At 39.1% G+C, this 17,934-nt stretch overlaps 1 protein-coding gene across 2 annotated transcripts in view; it reads left to right on the top strand.

The window, feature by feature from the left end:
* Positions 1–17,934, top strand: part of LOC122797149 (CD209 antigen-like protein B) — a 418,559-nt gene that overhangs the window by 192,633 nt on the left and 207,992 nt on the right. For both annotated transcript variants that reach the window (XM_044065955.1, XM_044065954.1), the window contains one exon: positions 13,611–13,733. In XM_044065955.1, coding sequence (XP_043921890.1) covers positions 13,611–13,733 — 123 coding nt within the window. The remainder of the gene's footprint in view (positions 1–13,610; positions 13,734–17,934) is intronic.

Below are 17,934 nucleotides of genomic sequence, written 5' to 3'. Positions count from 1 at the left end.
GAGTCTCACATGGATCAGTACTGGGTAGTGTCCTGTCCAGCATCTACTTCTCAGGTGTCCAGCCCAACATAGAGTAACTCTGGCTGACCAAGTTCACTGAGGACTGCAAGCTGGGAGCTATCATTGACTCCACAAGTTATGCACACATCCCACAGAAGGCCTCACTGAGACCACTGAGTGGTGTGGAAACCATGCTCAGAAGCTTGACACCACAATATGCATCATCACCCCCCTTGGTAAAACACTCAGTTCCCAGTAAGTACCACACCGATGGGAGCCCAATGAACACAGTATTCATTATAATAGATCTGGAGACATAGGTTGGCAGCAACTTCTCCTTCAAGCACCACATTGACACTGTGGTCAGGAAGTCCATCTATATGGCACATTGCATTACCAAGGGTTTTGCATTTAGGAAGACAGGGGTAATGATCTACTATTCCCTTATTAGACCACTCCTCAAGTATTATGGCCCCTTTGCCATGTATCTCACTAGACACCTGCTACAGCTGGGGAAGCCACAGCAGCACCTCAAAAAGGGGTTCCTGGGAATTAGACACACATCCTGCTCAGACAGAATCAGCAGACCCAAGCTATTCTCTGTGTCATATCACCTAATTAGCAGCTATCTGTGCTTGACTTACAATGCCATGTCTGACCCAGCTGGTTTAGGAATGCTACATATACATCCATCCATACCACACACTGTAGAGACCTCTACCTCAGTACCACAATCACCACAACATCCCTCACGAAGAGACTGCACATGCCCTAGAATACACTTCCCATACATGTTATGCAGAGCACCTAGCTGACCTGGTTCCAGAGAAACTTGATGAGTGGATGGGTAATAGACAGTTCAACCCAAGGATCACTGCAGTGGGTATACTTGATACAGGCACTGGGACGTAACATCGGGTGTCACAATGGCAGGGCCTTCTATGTACTAGGCTTGTTAAGGCTCCTGGGCCATTACCTATTACACACTTGTGAACCTATGAAGAGAATGACATCAGCAGTACTGACAGAGTAGTGCAGTGGGTGTTAAACCTATCAAAATACTTTGTGCTACAAACAGACATACATACATACACACACACACACACACACACACACACACACACACACACACACACACACCCACACACACACTTGCCAGATGTCAGAGTAGAATCTCTACATAACTATTGACTACCTAACTAGTGATTTGTATCATAGTGTTACACAGTTACACATGCGCTACAGAGCTTACTGGGCTGTGAGTGGGCCAAAGGTGCTGATATGGGGAATGACATTGGCAGGGCTGATAAAGTAGGGCAGTGGGTGGGAAACATCAAAATACTACTACGTACAAACATACATACCCACACACACATCTGTCAGAAGAATCGAACTCCTGCCAGCCTAGTCATTTGTACATGCACTACTGAGCTTATAGGGCTGACAGCTGGCCAAGGTTGCTGATAAGGGACTGACATCATCTGGACTGATAAGGTGGGGCACTGTGAAGTGTCGTGGGTGGGAATGACATAAAACTGTTTCACCTATAAGCAACCACACAAGTCCCTCAGTCTTGCACGCACAACTGTCACATACAAACACACATTTCTACATTTTCTAGGACTGAAATTAAGACTTCTACCTAACTAGTTATTTATACTGTCTTGTTATACAGTTATCGCATGTGCCACAGAGCTTATGGGGTTGAAGCCTGAATTAAGGCACTTCTAAGATGACTGATATTTGCAGGGTTGCTAAAGTGGGGAAAATGGAGGTGTACTGGGTTTGAATTGACCCAAAAGCTTTTAGCTTTGAACACACACACACACACACACACACACACACACACACACACACACACACATGCACACACACAGGCACACACACACACACACACACACACACACACACACACACACACACACACACACACACACACAGACACACTTTTACATTTGCCAGGACTGAGATTAGTCCTCCTACCTAACTAGTCATTTGTGCTATCTTGTTATGCAGTTATCACACATACTACAGAGCTTATGAGGCTGGGCCTAACAAAAGTGACTGCTATGGTGACAGACATCTTCAGGACTGCTACGGTGGGGTAATGGAAAGTGCACTGGGTGGGGAACGCCTGCTCATTCCTAGATCCTACTGACATTCCTCTAAGTGTATGAGCATGCCCAGTGTGTCCTTCTATAGTACATGTGGGACTCCATGCCGGGGATTGTTGTACTCCAGTCCTGTTTGTTTTGTGTTGCAGCCATACCTGTCAACCTGTTGGTGCAGGATATCTGGAGATAGCCTATCAAAATGTGAGGACAATGGGCCATGCAATGATTGTGACAATTTATATCAGTAATGTATGGTTTACAAGGGTTACAGGGCTGGTTTTAGCAGATATCTGTCATATATGGCATTTGACACTGTCATGTACTGTTTCAGTACCTGATGACATACCTCCTCAAATCATCACAGTGATTTACTAGTGGAATACAGGATGGATGATGCACACAGAAGGTTTATGGGCCAAATGTTACGCATTCTTGCACTATCCAGCCTGGTGAGGGGTGTGCCTGCAAGCAATTGACTGCTGGTGCTGTGGAAATGGTCCAGCACCTTGGGGATATATTACAATGGTTTAATCTCTGTGCATTTATGTTCTGGCCTGGTCTGATTTCCAGTCAACAGTTGGGTAATATAAATCAGATAGGATCAGGGTGACAGACAGACTCCAGATATATTTGTATCGGATAGGATATATGGTACGTGTCTGTCCTGGGTATATATGTTTGGCTATAGCCACCAGTACTTTGCAATGGGCTCTTCTCAATGGTTGATTGCACTTGGATGGTCTTGTGTGCGTCAGACTGTTTGACCAGCCTGGAGGTGTGTGTTTATCACATATATATGTATGGCCCACCTCATTTTGCTTGGATGGCCACATGTTGGGGTCAGGATGTTATATAGGATGAGTGATCAAGGAGGGGTGTGTTACTCTCCATGGCTATGGCCCAGGGTTTTGTGGGTGCAGACATGTCACCATCTTCCAGGGTTAGGCCTGCCTGCAGTGGGTACAGTCTCATGTTTACACTCCGAGCCCTGCCTGTCGGCTGTACAGAGTATCATAGAATGTCCACATCCATGACTCATATATCTTGTTGATTACCCAGAGAAGTGTGGTTTTCCAGCACAAGTGTTTTGCAAGTCACTCAGGGTTGAAGTCAGATATTACAGACAGTTGACATTGCAGTTTCAGACTTCTTACCCATCACACATTCCATGCTACTACAGATCATTCCATCAACTTTATAACATTATTAGAGCAGTATTTTACAAGTGTCCTTCTCTTTGGACCTTCATCACCCCATTATTTATGGCTTTGTCCCGGTTTCTGGCTCCCTGAGGCTGGCAGGTTTGCTTCTCTCAGTTGTCAGCATGGCCTTTCTTTGCATTTTGTGGACTGTGTTATGTTGGTGTTGCGGACCCCGTGACACTCCCTAAATGGCACTGTGGTTGGGGTATAGGCATTTGCCAGAGGCCTGTAGGCCTGGTGTGACAGTTGCAGGCCATATGTAGCAGGGCAGTGCATTCTTATGATCATATGTTCCCAGGCTGTCTGCAGGAGACACCCCTGGGATACCACCAGTGAGTTGACTGTGGGTGTTTCTGACAATTTCTTTCTGTTACCATTACGCCATCAGCTAGATGCTGCTTAAGTCTAGGAACATGTTACTGCATTTCTATGGGACTATGGGGGAGGTGACATGACTGTACACATTACACATCTGCACAGACTGTGCTGATATTTGCTTAACATTTTGGTCCCATATAGCATGGTGGTGTGCCCTGTCTTTTAGACTATGGGCATAATAGTATCAACAACTGCTGTTGTGGCATAGACATTTGTAGTTTCAGACATCTTACCTTTCAAAGTCATATTGCCACTGCCAGACCTGCTGTGATATCACCGTGTAAGAGTCTGTGGGTTGGGAGTTCATGGATTTTGCCATGTGGGGGCCTTTGCCAGGCATTTTTGTATGGTTATGTACAGCTGATCTGCTGTGTGGGGTTAGTAGTGGGTATGGGACCCTTACTTTGACATCCATGCATATGACCTATGACTCTCCCAGTTATTTGGCTCACAACATATACTGCAGTGCTATTTGTTGACTGGGGTGGTAGTGCATGGTGTGGGTAGGGCAGTACTGAGGATACACATCCTGCTGTCCCACAGAGCTAAGAGAAATAACCCAGAGGACCAAACGCCTTAGACCTGTTACCACTCATGAAAAAGAGGTTACGTTGAAATGGTAAACCAGTATAAATTCAGTCAATGATGTTGACAGGCAATGTTCAGTCAAATAAGTAGTTCTATATCCAAATGTAAAGGAACCAATCCCACAGAGCTGTCAGTTGTCTGCTGATATCCCTGTTAACCACCTCATTCCCTTACATGCTTGATCAATACCATAGATATGCTATCAGAAATGTCCACCCCATTATTTTAATTTGTTACGGAGACTGGCTTACCTAGTGCCTGCAGCTGCTGTGAGGGTGGTGCTTGAGGGCTGACTATGTCGGATGTACACCATACACTGCCTATTCATGGTCAGGTATAGGTGGTGTGATGTTTGGCATCCATTTTACTCTATGTGCAAGTCAGAGATAGAGAGAGAGATCAGTCCCTGGGGCCCTACTGTGTCAGTGTATGTGCTATGCTTTGCCTCTTTGCCAAGGCCAGGGCATACTGGGCATGCCTCCATCTACCTACAGGGGCAGGCTCAGGATGTTCCTCTTCTGAGTCACTCTGTGCCTGTGGAGGCCTTGGCAATGGTGGGGGGCTGTGTGGCCATTCCCCATTTTGTTCCTGCTGCAGCTGTTTCCGCAGGATCATATTGTGTAGCATGGCACATACTATGACTTTGTGTGCACATGTGGCTGGAGAGTACTGCAAGGCTCCACTGGATATGTCAAGGCAGTGGACCCGTGACTTGAGCATCCCAAACACATGCTCTGTAATGATCCTGGTTTGTGCGTGTGCCTCGTTATGGCATTCTTGTTCATAGGTTCATAGGTAGGTTCATAGGTAGGCACCTAAATAAGCCTAGCCATCAAGGTTCCCTGGCTTATGCCACCCAAGAAAGTTATTTTCCTGTGTCTCTGTCGAGCAGAGCCACAGAAGTGATCCCTGGGGTGGATTGTATGGGTGTGTGTGCATTTCTGATGGGTGTCATCATCCATGGCTCCAGAGCATATCCATCATCCCCCACTATATGGCCATATGGGATGTCTCCCCGGCAAACCACTGATATAGCTGTGAGGAATGCCAGATGTGGGAGTCGTGATAGCTTCCAAGGCAGCCAGCACGCACATTCATGATAATGCCCAGGGCATTGCACACTGCTTGGCAGTTGATGGAGTGAAACCCCTTGTGGTTTATGTAGACCCTACCCGGGTCACCAGGTGGTGCTTTGATGTGGATGCACATGCAGTCTATGGCACCCAGTACCTTCGGGTAGTCTGCTACACAGTGGAAGAGATGCATATTGCCAGTCAGCTCCTCACGGGTGCTGGGGAATTTAATGTGCTCCATGGCATGTGTTCACATGGCATCCAGGAACTGGTGGAGTATCCTGGATGCAGACTGTGAGACCCCCATGATATCCCCATTTACTCTTTGGAAAGTACCTGTAGCTAGTATTCTTAGAGCTACACATACCTTGGTATCCACTGGGATGGGTTCCCCTCTGTTTGTTCTGGATGTGAGATGAGGCTGGCACAGCTCCACAATTTGCTGCAGTATGTCCCTATCCACACTGTAGTGCTCTACTATCTCCAGATCATCACACCAAGCAAAAACAAAACCAATAATTGGGATGGGGAAACTGAGCTTGTCCAGTGAGCAACTAATGGAGCAATTACAATTGCTTTTGAAACCGTATGATGAAGAAGCTTTATCTGATGAAGTCTCTTTGATTGTCTAAAATTGAGATGAAAGTGCTTATCTTGTTGTTTTAACAATAAAGAATTTGGTTGCCCTAAGGAGAAGTGTCCGTGGTCGTGTTTTGCCTGCCTGCCTTCTACCTGGCTTTTCTTGGACTATTATCTCCAGATCATGTAGCCCCTGATGGGTTATCCTGGGCCTGAACACTCTTCTCCTCCTCGTCATAAGTCTGGGGCAGTTGTCAGCATTGTCCTCTTCACCACCCTCAGCCTCTTCCACATACTGATGTATGAGAGCAACAGCAGCCCCTAACATTTTGTTAGTTTTGTCAGGTAAAATTTTCCCATCTGTGTACACATATCCACACAGGCTGATAGTAACACTGAATGCATCATATTCATTCTGTGTGATAAATGCATTGCCACAATCTTTGAACCAGAGGTCATAGGTCAGAACGCATTGCCACAATCTTTGAATCAGGGGTCATAGGTCAGAATGCATTGACACAATCTTCTAATTAGGGCTCATAGGTCTGAATATGACATCACTCCTTTACTTGTTTTGACATGTACTGTGCTCCTCACTGTCTACGGGATGGTTTTGTGGCTGCTAATTGCTTTTGTACCACCACGTTTTCACTAGACAATGCTTGAGATGCATCTTCCCTGCTGCGTGTATGTGTGTGTTTGTGTGTGTGTTTGCCCCCTCCCCTCCCTGCACACCTCATGTCAGAAGTTGTGGCCTCCACACCCCATGTAAATTATACATACTAAGTCTGAGGTCTTTAATTTATTTGTAAATTTGTATTTAGATGTTTTTAGGTTTAGAGTTTCCTCCGGGTGCTCCTGTTTCCTTCCACATTCCAAAAACATACACAGTGGGTGGATTGGACACTCTAAACTGGCTGTAGTTGAGAGTGTTTGTATGTGAGTGAGTGGTATAAATAAATTACCGCAGCAGGGTTAGCCACCTGATGGTATAAACCTTGTTTTGAGATGATTCTCACTGTTGAAGTGATACCTTAACCCCATGTGCAAAATGGGAAAGGGGTTATGGATGGATGGAATTTTACTGTAGACATTATGCTGTTATGCTGTTTAGATCATTTTTAGTACTGCCAATTATATATATATATATATATATATATATATATATATATATATATATATATATATATATATATATATAGATAGATAGGTGCAGGAATAAAGTTGCCTGTCATTAAAGTTGACATACTTTGATTGACTAATCAGATGCTGGACAGTTGTACAAGATCACTATATTACTGGGGTTGGGAAATATATACTTTTTCCAGTATTGTGCGATCTCAGAGTTAAAATATTAAATTAGCATTTAAAATTGTTTTTAACTTGCATGCTCTGAGGTTATCTCTTAGCATATGTGTAGTGGCATGTCTTTGTTTTTGTTGTTGTTGTTGATGAAAGCCACCATCAACATTTGACTATTTCACAACACAAACAATAGTTCCAGGATGCACAAATGTCACCAGTAACCAAATCAAATGCACCCAAATGCACCCAATGGCCATTTGAAAAACCTCCACTTAATTTAGAAACAAGCACAGTCAAATAATAAAATAGTTGATCACTTTCATCATAAATAATGACTTCTCCAGAACTAAAAGCCATACTGCCATTCCAAAAAGCTATTTATACTTTAGTACAGATTATAATTGGCTGAAAAGTTAATAGATCAATTAAGCAATAAATCAATGAAACTCATAAAAAACACAGTTAAGACAAAGCACAATATGTTTAAAATGTAATATAAATAGTGTATTTAACAAGAAAAGTATACTAAATGGGGTATCACCTGAAAAAATGTTAGAAATGTTAAATATGTCCTGAAAAACATTATTACTTCTAAATTTCATAAAATTTCATAAAATGTTGCAAGATAAAACAACTTTTGTTAAAGTGTATATGTACAACATATTTCTTTATACTTTAAAACATGCAAAAATAAAAATAAAAATGAAAATATAACAAGTTGTTAAACTGGTAAAGATGGAAATTAATACATTTTTCCAGCAACATATTTATTAAAATCCCCCATTCTTTGATCTGGGTTCTACCCTTAAGGGCTGGTGTTATAGAAACACTATCATTTAGAGCTGGAGGTTTTTCAAATGGTCATTGGGTGCATTTGACTATTTCAATTAATTTATATTAAATATTTATTTATATTTATTCATATTTGTTTATCAGGGTAGTGCACTGATGTCAATGGACCATTTGCAGGCACAGCCTGGGTGTACAGAATCACATAAGAAAAGAACAAAACATATTTTCAAATGCAAGAATTCTCGGCTGGGGTGCCTTCTATGTGCAGTCTGCATGTCCTCCCTGCGTTCATGTGGATTTCCTCTGGGTGCTCCGGTTTCCTCCCACATTCCAAAGACAGGCATCTGGAACATTTGTCCCCAGGCCTCCACTGAAAATGTGCTTTGTCCCACTCAGACTTTCTTGATAAACAAATGTTAAATAAATAAAAATAAATAAGAATATGCGACAACATTTAGTTCAGAAACAATTTAAAGTGTTAAAACATGGATGGAAAAATGGTAGCCATTATAACTAAGGTGGCTTATGCTACAGGGATAGCAGCATATCATTATAGAGAGATATGAAGACATTAGAAGAGGTGAGTGTGAATAGCTGTAGGAAAGGTTACCATGTGGACAAGACAGAGAAAAGGTAAGAGAGGCATGCAGAGGGAACAGGAATAGAAAGGAGCGAAAGTGTGAGAGATGTGAAGATAAGAGGGAGGCAGGATAAATGAGAGGCAGTAAGTGTGGGGGTGATAACATTAGATAAGAAGGATGAGAAAGTGATAAAGGGGTGTAAGAGAACTGCAGAGTTTATGTAATGGGACTTGTATGAGTGCAGAGATTGAGAGATATCCCTAAGATTATGTGTAGGGGGTTTGGTGAAAATTTTATGAATGAGAGGGGAAGATGTCTCAGGAAAAAGAGCTTTGTGAATTAATAATCCTAGCACACCTATACATACACAGACACAGACACACACACACACACACACACACACATATATATATATATATATATATATATATATATATATATATATATATATGCAGATATATATGTGTGTATGTTTATATATATATATATATATATATATATATATATATATATATATATACATATATATATATATATATAAACACCAGTCTGACACACCACAGACTGCATGGATTTAGAAAATATAGAAAATAAAAATAAACAAATAAATAAATAAATAAATAAATAAAACAGAAAGGATAGCTGGCAGCCAAGGATCAAAAAAGGATAAAAAATATACAAAACAAATAAATGGATAAAAGCTAGTTATAATGCAGTCAGCAGATGAACTGAATATATATATATATATATATATATACATATATATATATATATATATATATATATATATATATATATATATATATATGAAAGCAGCAAAACACAGCAGGATAAACCATAAAACTTTAGTCAAAATAAAAACATATTCAACAATGGTAAGCACTTTTACACAATAACAATGCTTACCATTTTTGAATATGTTTTATCTTTTTATTTTTATTAAAGTTTTGTAGTTTATCCTGTCATGTTTGCTGGTTATATATATTTTCATTTCAAGGATCAAAAATGCTGAATTAGAGTTTATTAAAAAGTGTGGGCAGATTTTTATAATCAATGGGGAAGCTTTAGCAAAACCGGCAAACTGACTGTGTTCATAGTTGAGCTTTAATTAATTAATTTATTTATTGATTGACATTTGATTAATTAAACCTTGATAGTGCATGATGTTTGGTCCTTAGCTGCTGGATTTAATTTGTTTTGATATATATATATATATATATATATATATATATATATATATATATATATATATATATATATACATATGCATGTACATATATAAGTTGAACCACTCTTGGGATTCCCTATATGTTTTAAACAAATAAAAGTTTGCACTTCTTAATCTGCTATTGAATAACATGCTTATTTTTAGCAGAGGTGAACTCTTGTTTATTTATTCTTGTAGGATACATTTTATTTATGCTTCAGCATCTGTTTTTTGTGGTGAACAACTATTTCATAAAAATGTCAAACAATAGATGGCCACTTCAGAAAATCATCCTAATAGTGGAACATTACATAGAAGTTCACTGTTTAGTAGAATTTTACATATTAACCCAGTTCAGGCTTATAACTGATCAGAAAGACCTCCCCACCATGCAAGTGTTTCTTATATATTTAGATGTATGTTCTCTGTGCTAAATAACCCTCTTTATGACTAAGTTGCAGAACTTATTTTTGTTTGTTGCATTTTGCAAACATAGAAAGATGCAGATGGAAGAAACCTCATTGCCCAAACCAGCCAAAGTGATACAGCAATCCCCAGTGCAGCTGCCCCTCTTCTACATTTCTCAATCTCATCTTTCATCCCTTCTATGGATCTTTGCAGCAATTTTTGACCAACATTCTAATATCTTTGCCTATGTCAACATACTCCAGGGCTCCGCAAGTCTCTCTCTGTAAAATAGAAGTTCCTTATGTATTTCCTGACTTGTCTCCCTTCCAACAAGCAACTTCATTCTCTTGGTCTTTATCTTTCACTCCTTTTCCTCCATACTCCCGTTACCTTCCTACTGACGTAGCTCCTTCAGTCCATATTCCTCCTTACTCTTCCTTATTCTGGTCTGTACGTGTCCACATATAAATATCTGCTTGTTAACATATTGGTAAATTTACATTTAACAGTGTCAATGGCTCAGCAGACATGCTTTTAATGCTAGAAGATCAAAAGGTCATGGGTATTACTTTTACCCTGACACTTAGACTCATGTTTCACAGTTGGTACTGTAACACGGCATGAAGGGGTGATGGTTACATCATGTGTCATGCTCTGGATGAAATGATAAACCAAGGTCCTACATGCAGGAACTGGCAGTTAAATGGAAATTAAAGATCGTATCATGCATAATAAAGAGGAGGTTATTTTCATTAAACACACCAGATATGTTTGCCAACTTGTTTCAGCATCTGTTTAATACTTTGTTGAGTTTATAATATTTAATAGAATCAAAAAATGAAATGAAAAAATTAAATCATGCCACTGCTCACCCATCACAAGTATATCTCATGTTCTTTTATGATTTCCTCCTTAAACTTATAGGATCATAGGAGATTATTAGGTTATCAAACCAGAGGTAATTTTAAGCCTAGCCGTTTCAACCCAATGTAACACCATAGAGGTACTAGTCAGTACTCAAGATTGCATTTAGTGATGACTGCCCATGTCCAGGAGGGTTGTGGGTGCTATCTCTGGTAAGAATTTATGGTGCCCCATCCATTCATCCAGGTTCTTCTTGAACAGTGTAATCGAGGTGCTCTGTTTCACATACATTGGTAGCCTGTTCCAAGGATGTGGCAGTTGCTGGGGAATAAATCTGCCCCTCCAGCATGTCCTATTTAAGTTGCAGGCTATATTTAAGTCCCTGGAATGAGTAGCCCTAGATCCATTTGATTGACGGCGTTCCTATTAAGTGATCGAAGATGCAGTCTTTCGAATGCTCCTTGATCGAATGTAAAAGAATGAAAAGGCAAAATAGTGAAGCGGCTGTTAAGTGAATTCTTTCCCTGGGAAAGAATTCACTTGGCCGCTTCATTACTTTGCTGTTTTTGGCACTGTAGTGTGATCTCAGAGTTGGTATATTTAAGTAGGGGGTGTGGGGGCACAGACCCCCACTCTATGCAATGTTTTAAAGTTTTTTTTTGTTTTGTTTTGGAGCAGCGATTTTTTTTCCCTGGGAAAAAAAAATCGCTGTTCCAAGTGTTCAGGATTGTAAGTGTTCACTTACATAGGGTCAATAAATCAGTGTTCACTTTTTTAAGTGTTCACTGATTTAATATAGACCCGCTTGATGGATATGCAGTAAGTTCATTAGATTTGGGTCTTGGGTTGCCCTATAAGCCAGACATAAGTTTTCCCTAAGAATTGTATACAATACAGAGTATAGTGACAAGGATTTTAGTTGATCCGTGTAAGGCCCATGCTGGAAGCCCTTGATCTTCTTTGTTAGAGACCTCTGAGGTCTCGCTAATTGCTGTAGGTGCTTAGTACAGTAAATATGGAATGGGACATTATACTCAATTATGGGCCAGATAAGTGCTAAGTATAGGGGGTAATAACTTCTTCTGCTCTCGAGGTGATGCCTTTACTAATTTTCAGCTATGTGGAAAGCTTGATTAGTAAAGGCATTGCCTCAAGAACAAAAGAAGTTATAATCCCCCTATACTCGTTACTTATCTGGCCCATAATAACAGCTATAGTCACCATATTTGTACAAAGCTAGTCCAACTAGACTACTGGCTACTTTTTAATGGATGCCTGAGATGATATTTATAGTTAAATAACAGAATGGTTTCCTTTCCTGGTTTTATGAGAGAGTTGTGAATGACTCAAATGTCTTTCTTAGATAAAGAATGAACTTTGTGGTGATATTAATCAATGTAAACTACTCTTATGTAATTACTATGGTGGTCAATGTTTGGCTTCTAGGCAGGCTATAAAGGGCTTTTTGCCCTACCTGACAAACCACTGTAAATGTATGTATTTATGTATGTATGCATGTATGTATGTATGTATGTATTTATGTTTGAATTGCTGTTGTTTTGGACTAAAAATGTGTTCTGGTGAAGTTGCCACTGGAATATAACTTATTCCCTCCAATGAAACTTTGGAAGTTTGCACAGTCGCTTCCAATAAGTGAAGCCTAAACCTTTTGGAAGAGTGAAATGATGTCCGCATATTGCAAACAAATGTTCATAGTTCTGGAACCATAGGGGTTTCCAAAGAAATACAAATGGCAAACTCTTCAGCAAAAAATATTTTTATAATGACAGTAATCGTTAAGTCCTAGGTCCTAAACTGGATTTTATAACTCACAGTAAACACAGCAGCTATTCAGTTTGTAATATTTTGTAAGCAACTTACTATCTCAGCAGCCTCTCGATTTATACACATACTATCAGCACCATTTTGTCCATCCAGCTGAGATCTTTCATATGAGGCTTAACAGCTCTATCTGTGATACTGAGTCTTTGAGATATTTAGAAAGCATGATGTTTATGACAACATAGTTATATATTATATGAAGAACAATGGCTATCTCTTTACCTGCATTAGACAGAGATCAAATATGAATAAAGTTGTGTTTGTCATTGTGTAAGCTTTAAGATGAAATATTTTAATATGTTCTGTGTAGCATGGTTTTGGAATTTATTGATGAAATATGAAGAATCAATATTTGATGCCTGGAGGTGTCACTAGGCTGTAAATGCAGAAACACCTGGAGGCGTCTCTCGACTGTAATAAATTAATAGTGCATGAATGGATTTTATATAGATTGTTATCTACGCTTCCATCCAGCTTGCTGAGTTTTCATTCTCTTTGCATTCTTCTTTTTAATAAAGTACATTGTGAACCTTCAAATCATATGGGGGTTGTTATAACGTGTTAGTCAGGGAACAGATAGATGGTTTTATACATATGTCCAAGTGTGGTGTCAGATAAGAATGTAATATGGAGTTCTGTTTGTGCAGCAAAACTCAAGTTGTTTCTTTTCTTCAAAGATTTATTCACTAAGGAGTGCGCAGCTGCCCAGAAGCCGTATCCATGGACCAAGATCCTGATTAGCACCCTCAGCATCGTTTGCATTCTCCTGCTTGCTATAGTCATAGTGGTGCTCTTCTTTTGTAAGTGATAATGAAAACGCCTTTGTTTATAATCAGAATGCTAAGAGATTAGCTGTACTGACTTTGCTTAACTCTGATTGTAGGCAACATCTGTGCATTATTACTTCATCTAAATTCATATGAAGCTTTGTGTACAAAGGTTACATACTTACCCTGTTAGAATAATATTATGGTCATCCTACTCATTATATTATAAAGACAGATTTTTTGTTGTTGTTGTATCTTTCGGCTTTTTCCGGTTAGGGGTCGCCACAGCGGAACTCCGGTCCGCTAATGATTGGCAGTAGATTTTTACGTGCCGAGTTGCCAGCCCTGACGCACAACCTTAAACGAAGGTACGCCCATTCACGCATGTCTCCACACAGAAGATGCTCTAGCTGAGAATTGAACAGGACAATGTCTTACTGTGAGGCAACAACGCTACCGCAACACCACCACTGCAGTTATATTATAAAGACAGATATCATATATAAAATAAGCAAGCAATAAAGCATGATGAAATGTGAGTTATGCCTTAACAAAAGAATGCTTAGGTGAACGCTAAGCGACAAGGTATACGGAGTTCTTTTGTATCTGGTTGATTTGTTATCAAGGTATAACCCACACCTTGGTGGTTATGCTTGCTTATATAATAGGTATAATATTAAAAACATAAATTATATGAGTTTTTTGTGCTACAGATACTGATATTTTAATTCTTTTCTTCATAAATAATATTCTCTTGCTTATGATTAGGTTACCATTATAAGGTTTTCAGTCATTAAAATAGATTATTTTGTAACAGTGAAGAAAGATATTGTAAAGACCATGTTATCTGAATGTGAGATTTTTATGTTTTAAAGTCAAACAATTTGGAACACTTATTATTTTATTTTGAAAAGAAAATATTAACTCAGCTCCATGTAGTAAGTTTGAATGCTATAACTGATTTTGAAAGCTGTTTGTTTCATCTCAGGTTTTGTTGTTATACTGTGCTTCAGTGAACTTAATTATTACATTAAATTCCTGGGAATAATGTTCTGTTTTGTCAGAGTTTGTTGTACTTTTGATAATTGTTAGTTTCTTCTCTGATTCAGTTTTTGTTTTTGCATTGTTTGGAGTTTTAATTGGCAGTGACATGCTGTAATATTTTTTGTTTTCAGTTAATTCTTCCTAATGTGATCTTAAATTGCCTTCAGCTCTTTGTGTCCTGTTAATGCTATAATTGTGGAGGCTGTAGTCTTCCTTGTGACAATAGTTGTTATATTTTTGCATGTAGCGATTATGCTGACGGCAAGAGAATCTTGCTTTTTTGCTTATTTAGGCATTAAACTGGATTCAGTGCCTTGTCATTTTGTTTTCTACTAGATGTCAACTAACCTTAGCAGTGTTGGTTGCATTCTTGTAGGATGACAGTAAAGTGCTACCTTGTAGGATGACAGTGAAGTGCTACTGATTCTAGAGGCATTATGATATGTTTTTACATTTTTTGACAGGACAATATGGATTTTTTGCATTTTATAACTGTATCTTCTGTGCTTTTGTCATCTATTTTATTGTTCATGCATACATTGAACATTAAACGTGCATATTCTGCACCTTATTTGTCTTTTTTAAGTGTGAAATGCTTTAGTTTTAATTGACATGAGATTTTCATCTTTTTTGCACTATTGACAATAATTAAAATATGTCATTATGAGGTACTTTAGAAAGAAGTCCTTGAAAGTGCTTTGCTGATACTAATGTTGATATTTTGAGTATCCTTGTGATATTATCAGATTCTGATTTAATGTATCTTTGCCTTCTCTTCCGTATTTTTGACTGTAATAGTAAAACTGTTGTTGTGTGTTTGATGTTTTATGTTCTTAGTTTTTTGGAAAGTGTTTATATATCAACTTAATCCAGTTTAAATAACTACCTAGTTAGCTAATCTGTATTGCAATCCATCAACTTGTCTTATGTCCACCTAGAGCTCTCAGAATCAGTGCCAAAATATGGCAGTAAGATAGTTTGGAGATCTACTTAATGTACGTTTCTGAGTCAGTTGTATTATTTCTGTCATTTTTTTCTGTAATTAGATTGTCACAGTAATTTCCAAATATGTTTAGTATATTTTTCTGTACATATGGTGAATGTTACTGCTAGTTTTATATTCATTGTATTTATTTTCATTGATGGTTATTTTGCAATCGGTACATATAAATATTTGTTAAAGATTTGCATAACTTCTTACTTACTATATAGTGTTTTCTTATATTTTATAAGTGTTTAGATTATAGCTGAAAAATGCAAATAACATGTGAAAATATAACTGAGAACATAGCACCCTTTGTTGCAGTCTGTGTGGCTATTAAGAGAGGGTTAAGCCAGGCTGCTGCAGTGACACAGCTCAATAAATCCCTGGTGTAACCCACAAGACCAGAGAATGACTGGTTATCTGGGTGTTTTAGGAGCTAGCCAAGGTGAGTGGGAGTCAATGGCTGGAACAACCTCACCCAACCCTGGGTGGACCGTGGGTGGGTGGGTGATGACAACAGTGACCTTATTGGTGCTGCCTCTTGCCTCTTCTTTAGGTCCCCCTTTGGTGCATAGATCAGAAAAGATAGCAAGCAAGATAACTACGCCTAGGGGAGGGCAAATTTCAATGTTGGAACAGAAAGAAGGATTGGAGAGGGATGGGGAGAGATGGAACAATGAGTCATTTCCAGTCTTCCCACATTTGATGACACTATATAAACCACCCATGACAGTATTATGGTTTCTCACAGGGGTTTTCAGATTTTCAGCTACAGACATTGGAAGATTTTCTTGCGTCATTTTAACCTTTTTGAGAAGGGTTTTACTTTTGTCCATAACAAAAGGTTTGACTTTATGGATGTGAAGTTTCCTTGCATTTTGCTTCACAGGTGGTCTTCATTTATACCCTCCATCATCATCTTTGACTCTCTTCTGGGCTCCCCTTCCTACACTAACCCATGGTGTCTTATGAGCTGCCAACAAAAGTGGTCATGTACCTGGCAAAATGTATTCTTATATGACTATTGCAAGAACTAATATCTCAGAACTTCAGTATATAAACTGTGAAGGCTGCAACACTGACTGTCTCATAAAGAAGAGACAGCTGTGTATACACAGTAGTTTTTTCATAGTTATGTGAGTGTTTGTGACTGAAGAGACTCTAACTGCTGACTGAATCAGCAGCATGGCAACTTGGGTGTAATGCATCATATTTTGACTCAGTTCACACAATTTATGACACTTTTTCATAATTTAAACAGTTGCAATGCACTGCAAAACAGCTTGACCAGCTGCATACTCAACTAACTGCATCCACACCCAATGCAGTTGATGAAGCTGTTACCTCAGGCAGTTGTAAAAATATTTTAGAAAAACAGTACAGAAAGGAAGCCCATTACCATACTATATGTACCTGTATGACCACGGAAGCTCTGATACAGAGTACAAAGGTGTATGGTGAGGAAGGTTAAGACTGGAAACATGTATGTGAAGCATCAAACAAGTATTGGAGAGCAAACAGTTGCACCTGGGGAGTCAATAAATTCCCTGTAGGCTTCTTGCCAAGCCTACATGGAGTTTACATGTTTGCGTGGTCAGCGGCATAGCTAATTTGATATACATGCTATGCATAGTGTTTAAATGTAAACAAACATAATTTTGTGGCTAGCAACAGTGTTGCTGGCCAGGAAACTGTGTAAGTAACATGGACACTAGCAGACATGTAAACCTCTTTACAAACTACATCTGTGTGTTTGCACAGAATGCCGCAATGACCGCCAGGGTTATTAATAAAGCACTGTATATAGCTCCAACACCATTACATAGCAGTGTATACAGTGCAGAGTATTGTAGAAACCTGTTTCAGGCATACTGAACAAAAGCTGTAAACATGATAAATAAGGGTACATAGACTGCATTAAATAAACAGTCAGGGGAAGTGTGTGTATTAAATAAGGACACACAGATGAATTATGGGAATGAACACAAGGAAAAAGGAAGGGTGAAACATGGTAATGTACAGCAGATGAGGACATGTCAATGAAGACAGTTGTAGTATGAACACAAACCACATATCAGCATGATACAGTATGGATTGCACAGTGAATGTTCCATCACCCAGGATGATGTCACAATATAAACATGAAATGATCGACATCAAGAATTGGCTTATCTTCTAGTATCAATCAAGGGGGATCTAGTATCT

The sequence above is a fragment of the Protopterus annectens genome, chromosome 3.part0 (assembly GCF_019279795.1).
Source record: "Protopterus annectens isolate FY-2018-M chromosome 3.part0, PAN1.0, whole genome shotgun sequence".
Taxonomy (NCBI): domain Eukaryota; kingdom Metazoa; phylum Chordata; order Ceratodontiformes; family Protopteridae; genus Protopterus; species Protopterus annectens.
Note: the sequence above shows the minus strand (reverse complement) of the source record. Positions and strands in the feature narration are given on the sequence as shown.